Raw genomic sequence first — 17,139 nt, forward strand, 5'->3', positions numbered from 1 at the left:
TTCCACACTCTCCCATCTCGTCCAGTTTCCCTACTTGGCCTTTACGCACCTCATCCTCTCCTCCTGCTTTTGCACCTCGTTGACAACCAGCTTCCTCCGTTCAGCTGGGGCTCCTTTCTGCCATGTAGGAGGAGCTGAACTGAGACCAAGGCCTCCTCTTCCATGCTGTACTTGCCCCATGATATCACTGATACGAAAGGCAGCCTTTGCATCTTCCACAGCTTCCTTTGCCACTTTCTTCCAGTTTTCAACACAGGTGCTGCCTCCCTCACACATTTGCCATGTGACACTACCAATGTAATTTCCAGTCTAACCTTGGTGCACTTAAACTCCTCGGTTAGAGCGGAGACTGGTAGCTGCAGTATCCCTTTACCATACAGTCCCAATCTGCTGAGGCAGCGTGGAACTCCTAACCATTTCCTGACTTATGAAGTGATTAACGCGTCCAGCTTCTCTACTGTTGTCAAGGAAACCTCCTACACAGTGAGTGGCCACAGAAGTCTTGGCAGTAGACCAAACTGAAAGCACCAGAGTTTAAGTTTGCCCGGTAAAGCGCTGCTGTCTATGCTCTTCAACCCTTGCACTGCTTGTTGTCTCACTTCTCCCACACAAACTGTGTCCTTTAGGTCCCCATCATACCATCTCCCAAGACTTTTCACAGGCTTCTCAGACACTGTTGGTATTGCCTCACCGTTAATGTAGAACCTCTTATCCATTACTTTACCTTTAATTAGAGAGATGCTCCTTGATTTAGTGGGCTTGAATTGCATTCGTGCCCATTCAATGTTACTGATTAGTTTGCCCCATAACCGATTAGTGCAGGCTACTGTTGTAGTCATGATTGTGATGTCATCCATGTATGCTCTAATTAGTGGCAGTCTCTGCTGCCGCTTAGACTGTACAGCAATAGTTTGTACTTTCTCCTTTCTTTTTTTAACTCCAAATCTCTCACTTCCATATGCATAGATGGTATCCCCAAATTTATCCAGCTTCTTTTCTACTGTTCCACCTAACCTTTGCAAAACAAAACAGAGATCCATGTTTATTGTGTCCCATGCTGTTTTCTCAGAAGCTCTTGGCCATTTAACTCCAGGCTTATGCCCGTTGAGGTTCTTTTCTCTCTTACGCTGGTTCACCTGACTGGGTTTGCAAGGATCATTAGGTTCACCACCAGTTGTATCCATGCAAGTCCTCCTCACGTCTATGACAGGGGTGCCGATATCCTGCGAACTGTGGTTTGCTTCCTGTCACTGGATTTCATTCGACTGACTTGACTGACTTTGCAAAAAGTACTGATCAATGGGAGGCCCTTGTCCCTTCTCCCTCAAGCATTTCATTCTCTCTTGATGAATCTTCAAACCTCTAACCGTTGTCACTTTGCTCCAGCAAAGACACAAACCTGGAGCTCCATATCTTTGCTAACTGCAGATCTTGAGCTAGTCCTTTGCAAAGTACTCTCCGTTCTGTCTGTTGCTTCAGATAAGTTCTTCACTATGCGTTGCAACTCTTGATCACTAAATCCGATGTCCGTGAGAAACCGGGTTGTGGAGTGTAAACCTGGAATCTACGTCCTCGCTGTTCTGCTTCAGCAGCTAGTTGAGCGTACCGAAGTTTCTTCCTTTCATACACCTCATCCACAGCATCTTTCCATGGCACTCTTAACTCTACCAGGTGAACAAGGTGTGCTGATCCAGACCACAAGACAAATTATAGTTAAGTACTTTCCACTCAACTCCCTTGAAATTGTGCAGAAGAAACAATTGCTGGTCTTGATAGGTCGATACTTTTTTAAAAAAAATTATTGTTAAGTCTGTTTAGGAGATGCTCTTCTGTTCTAGTTTCCTGCCATAGACAAGTACTACATAAGTCAAAGCATCTTGATATTACTAAGCACCAGCTTCTTCTAATGAACAGCTGTGTATTGCCAGCAATAACAAAAGAAACTTGATCCAAAGTAACAGATCACTCTGGCTGTCATTTCTATTAATTCTATGTTACAGATGTCTGAGGCAGGAAAACAGCATTTAAGATTCAAATATTTGCAAATATCATAAAAATTAAGAGTATGTTAAAAATATATATTTATAGAACAAGTTCCAAAACTTTTTAGGTAAATAACGGAACCTGTTAAGTTTTTATGAGAATCGCTTGAATGATTCATTGCGATATGTGAGCTTAATAATAATGAGCTATTTGCATACTTAAATGGAGAGAGTGCCTGCTAATTGCCCTTTTCCTGAGGCATTATCCTACTGTACTTAAATGCCGGAAGTGTCTGTGTTTGACCATGTTCAAAGCTGGAAATGAAAACGGACAGATCTTGGATATTACAGGTACCTGTACCTGACAGCAGATTCTGTATAACATAAACACATAGGCCTATAGATTGTAGCAGCACTAATTACATACTTTTGTTAATCGTAGTGAAGAAAGTTATTAAAATAATATTTGCGCTAGAAAAGGCATTTTTTTTAACATAATATATAATACATACATTGTGTTTTGATTTGCTTATTATTAAACACAAAGATGATTGTACAAAAAATAACTACTGTGATTATGAAAAATAATAGTGCCACTGACAATATGAGTCATTTTTTTTCATACGAATCAGCCCCTATACGTAGGTTCACAAATTTGATATATTATAACTGCTTTTGGCATAATGCATAAAGAATGTTGCCTTAATTGTTCCAAATACTAAAATGCTGTATAAAAATAATGCATTCAGAAGCATTCTTAATTCTAGCCATGTAGAATTGGTCTTAGTTACAGTATTCCGGCAGTCCTGGCTTCAGAAAATTCTGTCTTACTGTACTTGGGTATAAATCAAGGATTAATAAGCATTGATGTCTCGTTTCCTTTAACTCCCTATTGGACACTGCTGGACACTGTAACAAATGACATTTATTGACATACAATTTTGTTTTCATGTTTTACTTTCTGCTCTTAAGGGAAGACATGCTCTGGTCCCCTATCTGCAGGGCGCAGATTTAGACAGTGACCTAACATTGCCAGTAGTAAGTGCTGACTTTCAAATCGTGCCAATTGCCAGTACTTTCCTACAAGCACACACATCAAACTGACTTAGTATGCTATCTATAGACTCAATATTAGTTCAATGTATTTTTATTTCTCATTTTATATATTTTTCTAATAAAAGAGTAATAAATAACACTGCTCATAAATTCTAACATAATATAGATTAGAGTTTATTATTGACTCTAATTCTAGCCATAGGGCTTACTAGAAGATACATGTTTCAATAGGTTTATTCTGTGTTTTATTATTGGGGAGAAAGGTAACCATTAACACTTAAAAGGGAGGACAATATGCTTGGTTTTTTTTTCTCTAGTGGCTGCTGGATAATCAAACAAATGTCATGATGTTTTGGTAAGTAATGATATCTGTTACACTGAATAAAATCAAACAAATTGATTCTTACTGTGTTTATTGTGTTTTATAGGGGTGATTATAGTGCCCAGTGCTGGAGTAGGCATTGTCCTTGGAGGCTACATTATCAAAAAGCTGAAACTGGGTGCTAGAGAGTCTGCTAAGCTGGCTATGATCTGCAGTGGCGTGTCTTTGCTGTGCTTTTCCACACTCTTCATCGTTGGTTGTGAAAGCATTAACCTCGGAGGCATCAATATACCTTATACCACAGGGTAATGCTGCTCTCTCCTCAGTACTTCTCACATCATTCAGAATTGAATTTAAGATGGTTTTTTTAATCTCTTGTCCATCTTTAGATGCTAGGATGTTTGTACTTTTCACAGGGAGTAAAAAATAAAAAAAAAAAAAAATATTACTCTCTAGGATCAGAGACAGCCTATGATTTATTCAGGTGTTGGACAAAAAGTTCACCTTTGATATGTGCAAATTATAGGCTGTCACTCACATAATTAATTAATTTGTTAAGCAAATTAAATTCCTAGTTGAATGTATTTGGTTAATATCTACGGGCTTGACAGCAGGTCTGTCATATTTTAAAGAGGAATGAAAGGTACTTGAGGTTTGCCTTTATTTAAAATAAGTAGAATTAATAGCAAAGCACATAGGGATCTAGGTCTAGATTTAGATCTACTGTATAGATTTTCTTTTTAGACACGTTGTAGCAGAGAAATGTCATTGTGTAAAGTGTACAGCCTGATCTTGCCTGACTTTCAAAGGTGCATATAAAGTGCCACTGCTTCCCAGGTGATTTGCAAGGTTTATCTACATAGACATACTTTTAAACTCTCTAACAACCAACCCTGTGGGATGTATTTTATAATCCTCTCTCCCAATTGAACTCATTTGTCACGTTAACGAATGAATGAATTGTCCTTATGTGACCAATTTTGATCTATATCTTGAACTGCTAATTCGGTTGATACAGTTTGGTACAGACATTCCTCACTAGCGCTTGTGGGTATCGGAATCATTAAGTCCTATTTGTGTGAAGTTTGCCTAACAGAAAAAAGAGGAATGCATCCATTATTGTTCATTATCTCTAGTTGTGACAGGCTGCCGTACTGTCTTTTTGACTGATGTAAATTTCTATCGAACTTTGGAAACAAATTGGGAAATGTGACTGCGACCAGTTCAACAAGTTAATTTCGTGTTTGTTTAAAAATGGCATAATGTGTCTCGTAGTTTCCCACAGAAACGGAAAGGCTGTTTATTTAGCCGTCCTCTTTGTGTTTATTTCCAGTCCCACTCTCACCATGGAACACAGGAATCTGACGGGTAGCTGCAATGTGAACTGCGGATGTAAAATCCACGAGTATGCGCCTGTCTGTGGATCAGACGGCATCACCTACTTCAACCCCTGTCTGGCTGGCTGCACCAGAGTGGGGAACGATAGCACAGGAGTGAGTATTAGCCATGTATTTGTGTTGAACATGAACACTGTCAAAAGGGTATTCTTTGATGCTCCTGGGAGTAATGTCTAGGAAGGCACAGCGCTGGGGGTTGGAGAATACATTGCCAATTTTAACACATTCAGAGCCCTTATTCAGTATTTTGGTAGCCCTGAACGGATTAACGCCACTTTTTCAGACATGTACATTTGGTAACACTTTAAAATAATGGCCGTAAAATCATAGTTCAATTAGAGTTTTTTTTTTTTTTTTATAGGATTGCATAGGACTAATGCATTTCTGAAGTGAGGTGTTTTGAAAAGTGACCACTTTTGGTGTGTAGTTGTAATTTCTGCCTCTGCAGCTGTTGATTTGGTATAGATATTTTCCATTTACAAGGACACCGTTGCCATAGCTGCAGGTAAGGAATGAAATATTATGAAATGCAGGTGGAGTGAAGGATCCATTTAACTCTGTTTCAGTAGTGGTTATTCACTATTTTAAAAATGAAACTGCACAAACCAAAAAAATGCTGGTGTAAAATGATTTGCGTCTGATATCAGTAACCATTTGAGAAGGTGACCTCAGTGCTCAGACAGTTATTTCTTGCTTTCATATGCTGAGGTAGCGAAACCGAATCAGGCTTGTGTCCTACAGGATTGCGTTTCTGTTATGAGGACATTGTTGGTACTCTGCCTCGTAAAAGATTGTAACTGAGTAGCAATTTCTACTGTTGAAAAATCAATAATAGATTAGCTTGCTGCTTCCTTATACAACATTGTTCTGGACTGTGGGAGTGTTGTAGCAGCTAGCCCTTTTCTGACACTGATAATGTGCTTGGAGTTGAAACAAAGTACAGTGAAAAGTGGACAGTGCATGGGGAACTATAGCTATCCTAATCCTTACATTGTGTACTTGATATAGCAGTTCTAAACGGATTATGAATGCAAACAGCTAATTTATGATTACAGTAGTCCCTTGTTAATACAGGCACTCTTATGCTGTACATTCAGATGTGCCACACACAACATAAAATGGCTTTCTTATCTTAGTGGGTTTCAATGTAACTTTAAAATTGCTGCTTTTTATGATGTGAAATACTGTTATTTAAATATGTTATTTAAATGGTCTGACTGTTGCAGTTGTGTGTGTGACATGCTATACAAATGGCACTGTGAATTGCATGATCCAAAGAGACACACTGAATAAAAAAAAGCTGCTATACTGACACCAAAGACAGGCGGAAAATAAACAGATACAAGTAGCCTACTAACTCACTCAAATTAAGTAGAATGGTTAAGAGGGCATATAAACCCTACAGTAAACTGTCTTTGTTTGATTAAGAATTACCTGCGGTCAGCAATGTCACAGGAGATCTTTTCTGCATTGGCTGTACATCAATTGAAAATAGACTTGCAATCTGCATTTATTTAAAATCTGCCGCCGCGTAGACCATAAGTTAGAAAATATATATATATATATATATATATATATATATATATATATATATATATATATATATATATATATATATATTTTACATTATTTACAAAGAAAAAATGTATTACTATAGGCTACCGGTAACACAAAATAAATCATGCTGCTGCATTGTACACATTACTGTACAATGTGAAAATAATGGAAAATAATGAATAGTCGTTGCCAATTATTTTTTATTTTTTTCTCCAAATTTGGAATGGCCAATTATTTTTTATGCTCAACTCACCGCTACCACCCCTGCGCTGACTCGGGAGGGCGAAGATGAACACACACTGTCCTCCGAAGCGTGTGCCGTCAGCCGACTGCTTTTTTTCACACTGCGGACTCACCATGCAGCCACCCAAGAGCTACAGCGTCGGAGGACAACGCAGCTCTCGGGCAGCTTACAGGCAAGCCCGCAGGTGCCCGGCCAGACTACAGGGGTCGTGGTGTGCAGTGAGCCGAGGACACCCTGGCCGACCTAACCCTCCCTGCCCCCAGGCGACGCTCGGCCAATTGTGCGCCGCCCCCTGGGAGCTCCCGTCCACGGGCTGCTGTGGAATAGCCTGGACTCGAACCGGTGACATCCAGGCTATAGAGCACATCCTGCACTCCACACGGAGCGCCTTTACCGGATGCGCCACTTGGGAGCCACCACATTTTTCTTTTTTACCGTATCCTACTTGGTACACCATTAACACAAAATAAATCATGGTGCTGCATTGACATGTTATGATACTATACAATAAGTTGGGCCAGCCCTGCCCAATATAAATCTGACTAACGCATGAATGCTTATCTCAAGTTTGCCAAAAAGCACCTGTATGATCCTTAAGAGTTCTGGAACAATGTTCTATGGACAGATGAGTCAAAAGTGGAACTTTTTGGCCGACATGGGCTCCGTTATGTCTGGCGAAAACCAAACACTGCATTCCACAGTAAGAACCTCATACCAACGGTCAAGCATGGTGGTAGTAGTGTCATGGTTTGGGGATGCTTTGCTGCATCAGGACCTGGACGCCTTGCCATCATTGAAGGAACCATGAATTCTGCTCTGTATCAGAGAATTCTACAGGAGAATGTCAGGCCATCCGTCCGTGAGCTGAAGCTGAAGCGCAGCTGGGTCATGCAGCAAGACAATGATCCGAAACACACAAGCAAGTCTACATCAGAATGGTTGAAGAACAAGAAATTTAAAGTTTTGGAATGGCCTAGTCAAAGTCCAGACCTAAACCCCATTGAGAGTTTGTGGCAGGACCTGAAACGAGCAGTTCATGCTCGAAAACCCACAAATGTCACTGAGTTGAAGCAGTTCTGCATGGAGGAGTGGGCCAAAATTCCTCCACGGTGCTGTGAGAGACTAATCAATAACTACAGGAAGCGTTTTGTTGCAGTTATTACTGCTAAATGTGGCGTAACCAGTTATTGAGTCTAAGAGGGCGATTACTTTTTCACACGGGGGCATTGGGTGTTGCAAAACTTTCTTTAATAAATAAATGAAATATGTATCACATTTTTGTGTTATTTGTTCACGCAGGGTCCCTTTTATCTAATATTAGGTTTTGGTTGAAGATCTGATAACATTCACTGTCAAAAATATGCAAAAAAGTAGAAAATCAGACAGGGGGCAAATACTTTTTCATGGCACTGTACATGGAACATTTTACAGTGTATGTGTGGCTGCAAGTAAATCACATAGCCTACCTGCTACTTTTGTTTTCTGTTGGTATGAGTCAGACTTTCTTTGCAAAGCAAATAAAGACTTCAGATTCCGAATTTTAATTGTAGTCCACATCTTGCATTTCCAACAACTGCAGTCCATCAGTATTTCTGAAAGATTCTCACCCTTTTCCAACCGATCAGTCACAGTTACTTTAAGATTTGAAGGATCGCTCAGCACTAGCAACTTTGGAATTGCAAGTCGTTCAGCTTGAGTGTTGGGAATCCTCTGCTCAGAACCAGGCACTGTACCAGTTGAAACAGAGTTTTTTAAAGCTTGAGGCCACATTTAATTAAACAACAAAATAAATATAAGCAAGGTAAGGGTACTGGGAGCAAACACAAAATAAAGTGATGATGCAAGCTTTCTTTTTCTTTCTGTCTTTACTCTTCTCTTTCACTTTCCACTCTCTATCCTGTCACATCTACCTTTCACGCAGAGAGCAGGGGTCGAGGCAGTGCGCCCCTTGTTTATGCCCTCGCTCAACCCCTAACCCCTGAGGAACCCCCACCCTCCCGGCGATCGTCACTCTATATATGTAATACATTTGATATACAATAAAAAAGCAAATTAAAAAAAATAAATAAATAAAAAAGAATGTGTGATGTAGAAGCAGCCTATGGAAAAATTACCCGAGGGGGTAGTTTTTAATCAGCAGCGTGTTCCAATACACCACTCCTAATGTAGTTTTTTTTACTCTTGTTTTCCAGATAAGGAACTACACAGACTGTGCTTGTGTGCAGAGTAAGCAGGTGATCACACCACCTACAGATGGGCAGAGGAGCCAGCTCCAATTAGTTATAGTGAAAACCTATCTGAACGAGAATGGCTATGCTGTATCTGGCAAGTGCGACCGCACCTGCAGTACCCTGATACCTTTCCTCATATTTCTGTTCATCGTCACCCTCATTACTGCCTGTGCACAGCCTTCAGCAATCATTGTAACACTCAGGTACGTGTCTAACTCCTGCTTTACAAATGGCAGGCAGGTGCCTATATAATGACATGCACATCATTTAAGCAGATTCATGTCATTATTTCTATATTCACCGGCAAGAAATAGAAACAAAAAGCAAGAAAGTTTCCATGTAGGAATTATTATTATTTGTTTATTTAGCAGACGCCTTTATCCAAGGCGACTTACAGAGACTAGGGTGTGTGAATCAGCTGCAGAGTCACTTACAACTACATCTCACCCGAAAGACGGAGCACAAGGAGGTTAAGTGACTTGCTCAGGGTCACACAATGTGTCAGTGGCTGAGGTGGGATTTGAACCGGGGACCTCCTGGTTACAAGCCCTTTTCTTTAACCACTGGACCACACAGCCTCCTACATTACAATTAGGAACATATCTGTCAATTGATCAGTGGCTCTGAGTACTTAAAATGATTCCTAATTCTGGCAGAAGTACTGTTCTGCATATGTTTAACCTGTGTTCTGTTATTTGGAAAATACTGCACCTATTGTATAAACTAAAACGCTTTAACATAAGTACCATCTTGCATTATAAATGTACTGCCGTTTAATCCTCCAGATAAAAAACAAACAAAAAAAAAACACATTGCTGGCATTGTTAATGTTTTAGAGGTTAGTACGGGTGTGGCTTGCGTATTCAATCAGATGTGTCAGTGCAGGAGATGATGAAATTGAATACTGTTCTCGTTGATAAAAGAAAATAAATTGCCTATGGAGCACCCATTACTTCTGACACTGCCATTTTCAAGATTCAGTAATACACAAAACCTTTTGTCTAAAATAGAGGAGCAAAAAATGTAGCATTCTTTATATTGCGGCGTAAAACAATAACAATTTGGAAAACACATTTTGTTGAAACCATATATTTGTAACTTGTCATTGTAATTTACTTACACAAAGTCTTGCTTGTAATGTGATGCTTTTAGGTTGCACGAGGAGACATTACTAAACAGCAATTTCTTTCCTCTTTCCTGTGCAGGTCAGTAGATGAACGAGAGAGACCTTTTGCTCTAGGAATGCAGTTTGTTCTTCTACGAACTCTAGGTAAGTGAAACGTAGCCCTCAATAGGACATATGTTATGGTTTACACATCTTTATCACATACAGTAATTTTATAGCAGATATTTTATTATGAACTTACTCCATCTAGTGATTGGCTGTTGTATTACAGTCTACTGAACAGACTGGGATGATGGTTATAGTTAGTACATACTTTTATACATTTTACAATATTGAAAAATACAAAATGAAAATGTGTGCAGGTAGGGAAATAAGACTGCTATTGCAGAGCAGTTTCACCGATTTTTCCAGGTTTTAATACAAGCTTGGTTAGCCCCAGTGTAAAGTTATCAAGCTCCAGAGTGTCTCTTTAAACGCATTGTGAAACCAAGAATGGATCAAACTGCTACGCAATGGGAAGTCTTATTTCCCCCTGGTGGGTTCAATTAACATATACAGTATATAATAAAAAAATATATACTGAACTCTATGTTTAATTTGAAAGTCTTATTCTAAATGTGTTTTATTTTGTAATCTTAAATACTGAAACATGGACCTGTTCATTTTGTGCAGCCTACATTCCTACCCCGATCTATTTCGGCACGGTCATCGACACGACCTGCATGCTCTGGCAACAGGACTGCGGGGTACAGGGCTCCTGCTGGGAATATGACATCACTTCCTTGCGCTTTGTCTACTTCGGGCTGGCAGCCAGCCTCAAGTTTGTGGCCTTCATCTTCATCTTCTTGACGTGGTACTCCATTAAATACAAAGAAGACAGACTCCAGAGATGGATACAGAGAGCCTCGCCGATTAGCACACTCAGTGAGATAGTCGAAAATGCAGGGGCCCAGCAAAGCTATGCACGGACTCGATCCTGTCCTGCCTTCAGCAGGGCTGAACATACTGAAGAAATGACACTGAACACAGGGCGTGGCAGCCAGAGGCGCCCTGGCCATTCACTGGAAGCAATAAACACCCCTGAAAATGCACTGGAAGAAGACACTGCTGAGATCTAACACAAATCTCTGTTGCTTCACCAGCCGTTGTGAAGTTCAGTTTTTCTGTTTTTTAAGTTTACTATGGCTCCCACGAAATATTTCCAGGTAGAAAACCTGTGCCTTCCTTTTTCTTATTTCATTTAGACAAGTTGTAAGCTGGTCTTTTTTTAAGCAGCCGCACACTGATACTCAACACAGATTGAGGGCTGGTTACCTCAAAGTGACAACCAGAGAATTTGTAGCTTTATTTGCTCTTGAATGAAAATTAGGTTAAGGTAAGAAAAATTAAAAAAAAAAACTTAGAAAAGCTAAGCTAAGTATGTTGTGCGTATCAATAAACACCTATAATAGAATACATTTTTAATTGAAACATATTTAGGATTAACAACATATGGTGCTGTATGGATGAAATAGACAGGTTACAGATTTGTATTTATTTATTTATTCTGCCATAGTTTTAGCACATTCAGAAGTTATCCAATATATTGGGCTATGCTGGTTGAGGAATAAAAAGCTGCTAAACAAGCACAAATGGAATAACATGCTTTGCAAGCTCTTGCGTTTGAAAACTAGTGTATATCAAAGGTAGTAACAAAGTAGTACAGCTCATTTAAGAATGTTAATAGAAAAAGCTTGTATCTGTAACATACACATTTTAAATATTATACCACATAAAGGTGTTGTGTGTTTTTTCTTTTTTTTTTATTTCTAATGAATATTTTAGTATGTTTATATATTTTAAAAACATTTTGCTAGTCCTCCAGTGCAACATCCATTCACATCTGGGAGTGTTTCAGTAATTTGGCAAGACTGATGCTTTCATTCAGGGGACTAAACCATACCTGTTTACTCAATGTGGGCATGCATTGTAAAACACTGCCTCATCCTCTATGCTACAGGAAATAGAACACCAGTCTGAGATACAATTGGGCCAGGGATCTTAAAAGTATACTGCATTGGTATCCATCTCAGTCAGGAAATGTACAGTACTGTATCCAGAAAGCATGTAGGATATTGGTGTGATAAACCACCAATGGCAGAGTGGAAGTTGCTTGTTCCAAAACAAAGAAAGGTAAATATAGTATGCAGCTGTTTTCTTTCCTTCTTATCTAGATGTTTCTTCACTGTGCACTGCTGTGGATAAGAGAACAGTATGGTAATGCTGTGCAAGCCTTTATAAATTGCTGCTTTATACTGTACATGAGGTGATCCCTTTCAAAGTTCATTGTGAAGCCCTAACTGTACCAATAATATATTTTTAAGATTGCTCTTTTATATTGTTTACACACTATTATCTTAGAACAGTATTTCTTTTTAACAATAGTTAAAACTATAAGCAGCAGCTCCGGCAACTAGTCAACATAGTAGTCTACAAAATACAGAGCACAAGTAGTTAATAGTAATAGACTATTTAGCAGGGTCTTTTTAGATTTTCAGATTATTACACTAAATGTTATCAAGGTACACCAATCTTTTTTTTCATTGTCAAGCTAATAAATTGCTTTATCACTACATAGTATATAGTATGACCATTACTGTGCATATGCAGTAACTACTGATCTATTAGCATTCATCGGGCAGCAGTGTGGAGTAGTGGTTAGGGCTCTGGACTCTTGACTGGAGGGTCGTGGGTTCAATCCCAGGTGGGAGGACACTGCTGCTGTACCCTTGAGCAAGGTACTTTACCTAGATTGCTCCAGTAAAAACCCAACTGTATAAATGGGTAATTGTATGTAAAAATAATGTGCTATCTTGTAACAACTGTAAGTCTCCCTGGATAAGGGCATCTGCTAAGAAATAAATAATAATTCATATTAATTTAAAAAGACTGGAAGCTCAGCATAAAAACAACAAAATATCCTTTATTTTAGTCCACTATTAAAAAGTGTAATATAGAAAATAATTCAATGGGGGGGGGGGGTCTGATCAAATTAAACAACTCACTAAAATAACAATTTGAACATAAAAGGTTACTAAATTCTAGTAGGGACCCCTCATTTTAAACAAATGTCAGTAAGTGAAGAAAAACTCCTACTGGAACACAAAAGATTCTGAAAACATTTTTTTATATACAGTCAAATATTTGTTGTACATATATATATATATACACACACACACACTAATACCAGATGAGTATGAATTTAACCACCTATCTTAAAAAAAAAAACTAAAAAAAAAAACAAACATTGTTTTCATTGAGGTCTGTTGCTGAACAATCCATATATTGGTTCTTTAAATCAAGTCCTTAAAAGTTTTTAAATCCCAGAAACACACCATATACTCATTCCTTACATATAAATGTATTCAGGTGGTACCTGGTAGAAGTTGATTAACAATTGCACCTTTGTTTTGCATAGCTGAATAACAACATTATGTATACTGTCGCACGTGACCTGTACTAAAAAAAGAAAAAATAAAGGAACTTTGTTGCAGACTTGTTGCCGCGGCACAAATTTTAACCCATCCAGAATGTATTAAGTGGCCCCAAATTAATAAGGCACGGCTTAAGCTGCCCCATTTAAATGTGAAAATTCCACTGCGCCGGTGTTCTGAAACCCTCCAAATGGGCTACCGGTAACACAGATTAACAGACAAATCTGAAAAATAGTGCCTCCCCTCCAAATGGGCTACCTCAATTGAGAGTCGTTCACACGATGTGGGGGCGGGGGGCAACGACATGGAAATTTATTTTAAATATATACAGATATAAGCAACAATTGTACTTATCTGAACAAGGCTCTCCGTCAGGTAAGTTTTAAAAGGAAAAATGACGCTAAGATCTGTGTGCGAAGTCCTTTTGTTCCCTTGGGGGCGGGGCCATCACTGCGTTACAGGCTCGGTGAGCAGCTTTGGCATAAAATATTCGGATTCGGGTCTTTAGGAGGTAAATACCCATTCGGTAATTGTTACATTTCATACTTGAAAGGGAACAATGCTTCTTGACTTTCCTGAAGCCAGAGTTGTTGCATGACTTTGATCACCATACAAGTCCACAAAAGTCTACAACATTTAGGAGGGTAACAATTCAATTCCTATTTGTATACATATTATTTACACAGATCACCTTGAAGTACATCAATAATTTGCCTTTTTAAAATGTCTTTTCAAGCAGTATATGTGCATCAATACAGCAATAAAGGCCACAGTTATGCATTAAAAAAGGGTTAAGGCAGTCTACAATGAGGAGCTCCTACTTATGATTTAATAAAAAAATAAACAAACAAAAACAGATTTAGAATACGGACTATGAGATGTGACAATAACTAAACATACCATTCCACAGAATTTTGGGTGCATTCTACTAAACAATATTGTTTTTTTAGCATGCACTATCATTTTAAACTGCAGTGTCAGGTGTCTACAGATTAACTCATTATCACTTGAAATTAATTGAAAGTAACCAAATTGGTGCCAAATAAATCAGACAGTTGTTTTTTTTGTTTTCTTTTCAATTTTTATTCAATGTTTTTAACACACCAGATTGTTATTTTTTCCCCCAATTTATTTGTGTTATAATGACACAACCCGGATGTTTAAGCGGCAGGTGTAAATGCACACGCACACAGATGAATAATTTTCAGAAAAGGCAGCAGTAGGAGTGAAATAAGGCAAACAAGAAACAAAAGTGCAATAGAGTTATACAAACACACCTGCTTGGATAGGAATTGTCAGTGGTTGTTACTTTAGAAGAGTGCACTAAAATGTTTGGAGGTATTAATAATACATTCACAAACACTGGGTGCAAGGACATTAATAATACATCCATAACTTGAAACACTGAGTAATACAACTAAAGAAACTTCTTAAAGAAAGCCTATTGGCAAACATTTCAGTAAGTGCATTTCACAGGCATTGAAAAAAACACTTGTAGAAAAGTCTGTCTACTAGACAAAGACTTCTGTTTACTCAGATAGTAATGATAGATTTATTAGACCTGTGGTTGCAAATAATTGCTTAAATCCAGTAATCAGCTTGGCATTTAAATAATTATTATTTTAGAAAAGCTACATTTGGATTTGGATATATATAACACTGTTGTCTAATTATTTTAAGCACCTGTTAAAAAAAAAAAAAAAAAAAGGTACAAACACAAATATTACAAATACAATGCAGCATTTCTAAACCTGGAAATCTCTACTTTTGATACCGAGATAACCAGACCCATTTGGCAATGAAATATGTCCCATTGTCTCTTTGTGCCATCTTAATGTGCTACTTTAAAACTTGTATTCAATTGAAGGGATGGGAGGACAAGCCACTGCCTTCTGTTCTTAAGTTTTCAGAGGTTCGTTGTTCGGTTGGATCGTTTTTGCTCCTGTTACATGCGGTTGCTTGTGTAAGAGGAGCACTAGTTCCCATCTGTGTTGCAAGATTTGCAGTTTGGTGAAGGAAGGGACTGTCTGGATCTACTGGAAGGTAACCTTGGCCTTCAAATACGTCCTCCTCCTCAACGACAAAGTCCTGCTGAAGATGGGAGACTGACTGTAGAACAAAGCGATATCTGGTCTCCATCTCCGTCAAACCATTTCCACTGAAAACAAACCCGTCATTGTCCAAGTCCTCTTCCACCTGTTTGGTCCATGTTTCCTTTTGACCGCTCCTCCAGTATTCCAAGTCTGGAATGACTCCCTCAGGTAGGTCATTATGGGATTCACGTTTCTTTTCAAGGGTTTTAAAATCTGTACTGAATCTTACAGTTTCAGAGTCTGCCGTGGGCACAGTAGGCTGCACGTTCGTCATTGTACCGCTTGATTCGTCTTCTGTAGGGGGCATGTCCCCCGACCCGGACCCTGTGGAGAAGTCAGATGAAGCCCCATTCTCATTAAGGGCATCAGACTTGTTTGTTTCATTTTGTTCATAAAAAATGCTTAGCAGTGCAAACATACTATCTACATCCTTCCAATAATTAGTCCAGTCATCCAGGCTAAGACTATAATTGTATCTGTTCTCAAACGTCATCTCGTTCACACCGTACAAATCTTCCAGTCCTTGCCAGTTGACGTCCTCAGTAAAGTTTGGCAGTTTAGCCTTCCCATCCATTCCATAGTTGCTCTCCTCTGCAGATAAAACAAAAAATTAAAGTGGGTGTATGTATACCTAGAAATGCATTTTGGGTTTTCATTGATCACACAACATGCAATCATGCATAAGCTCCCCTTTCAAAGCTTGATAGACTTCCCACATCCCAATGCAGCACAATCTGTTAGGCATCAGAACCACAGACCCAAAATAAGATTAATTTTATATGTTGTAAGGCTTTAAAACAGTCTAAAATCATTAACATTTCTATATTTTCTTCTGAATTCTCAATACACTACCACATCTACAGTACGCCTTACGAAATCTAATTACTGCAAAGAGTTCCAGTCAGATGGGATATTTGAAAATGTATGATGCTTAAAAAGGAAATGAACAAGCAAGACAATGCATATCTGAAAAGCAAAATGAAATTACATGAAGTGTACAGCTCGGGGGGGGGGGGGGGGGGGGGGGTTATATGAAAATATAAATTGTAGATGAAGAAACAGTCCTATTAAAAGGACTGTCAACAAGCCAGTTTCTCCTTCAAATACTGTAAGGAAGGGTGGCTGTTGACCAGAGAAAGATAATAATGTACTATTAAGTAAGCTACAAAACATAATCATAATAATAATAATAATATTATAATTATTTAATAATAATTATAAATAAAAATACAAAGCTGGACTGCAGTTACTGGTACATATATATATATATATATATATATATATATATATATATATATATATATATATATATATATATCCACACACATAATAACTGTGGAAATGAAAAATATATATACTGTGTATACACCTAATGTATACAGATATTCTGAATGCAACAGTCTCAAATGCAATAAAAGATCAAGTGATAATGTGTTGAAGCCCAGCCATTACCATATCATAAAAGCAGACCTGCACCAAACAACACTGAGGCATTACTTACAAGGACACCTTTATTGTTGGCAATGGTTAGTGCTGTTCACCATTTAGAACTAGCTATACCAAATGACCCACAAAACAAAAAATTTGCAATGGTGTTGAATGGAATAGCTGTACATTTTATCAAGACTCCTTTTCATCTGCAACAGTAAGAAATAAAG

At 38.4% G+C, this 17,139-nt stretch overlaps 2 protein-coding genes across 8 annotated transcripts in view; one reads left to right on the plus strand and one right to left on the minus strand.

Moving 5' to 3' along the window:
- LOC117435645 (solute carrier organic anion transporter family member 5A1-like) overlaps positions 1 to 12,529 on the plus strand; it is a 49,539-nt gene extending 37,010 nt beyond the window's left edge. For both annotated transcript variants that reach the window (XM_059017287.1, XM_059017288.1), the window contains exons 6-10: positions 3,467 to 3,665; positions 4,694 to 4,853; positions 8,751 to 8,992; positions 9,995 to 10,059; positions 10,588 to 12,529. In XM_059017287.1, the coding sequence (XP_058873270.1) occupies positions 3,467 to 3,665; positions 4,694 to 4,853; positions 8,751 to 8,992; positions 9,995 to 10,059; positions 10,588 to 11,033 (1,112 nt within the window). In that variant the 3' untranslated portion in view covers positions 11,034 to 12,529. The remainder of the gene's footprint in view (positions 1 to 3,466; positions 3,666 to 4,693; positions 4,854 to 8,750; positions 8,993 to 9,994; positions 10,060 to 10,587) is intronic.
- Positions 12,530 to 12,857: 328 nt separating this feature from the next.
- The window catches only part of LOC117435361 (extracellular sulfatase Sulf-1-like), an 80,227-nt gene continuing 75,945 nt past the window's right edge, over positions 12,858 to 17,139 (minus strand). For 4 of the 6 annotated variants that reach the window (XM_059017283.1, XM_059017282.1, XM_059017284.1 and 1 more), the window contains exon 19: positions 12,858 to 16,072. In XM_059017283.1, coding sequence (XP_058873266.1) covers positions 15,246 to 16,072 — 827 coding nt within the window. In that variant the 3' untranslated portion in view covers positions 12,858 to 15,245. The remainder of the gene's footprint in view (positions 16,073 to 17,139) is intronic. The other 2 variants (XM_034058450.2, XM_059017286.1) reach the window with 1 other exon arrangement.

This window comes from Acipenser ruthenus, chromosome 3 (genome assembly GCF_902713425.1).
Source record: "Acipenser ruthenus chromosome 3, fAciRut3.2 maternal haplotype, whole genome shotgun sequence".
NCBI lineage: Eukaryota > Metazoa > Chordata > Actinopteri > Acipenseriformes > Acipenseridae > Acipenser > Acipenser ruthenus.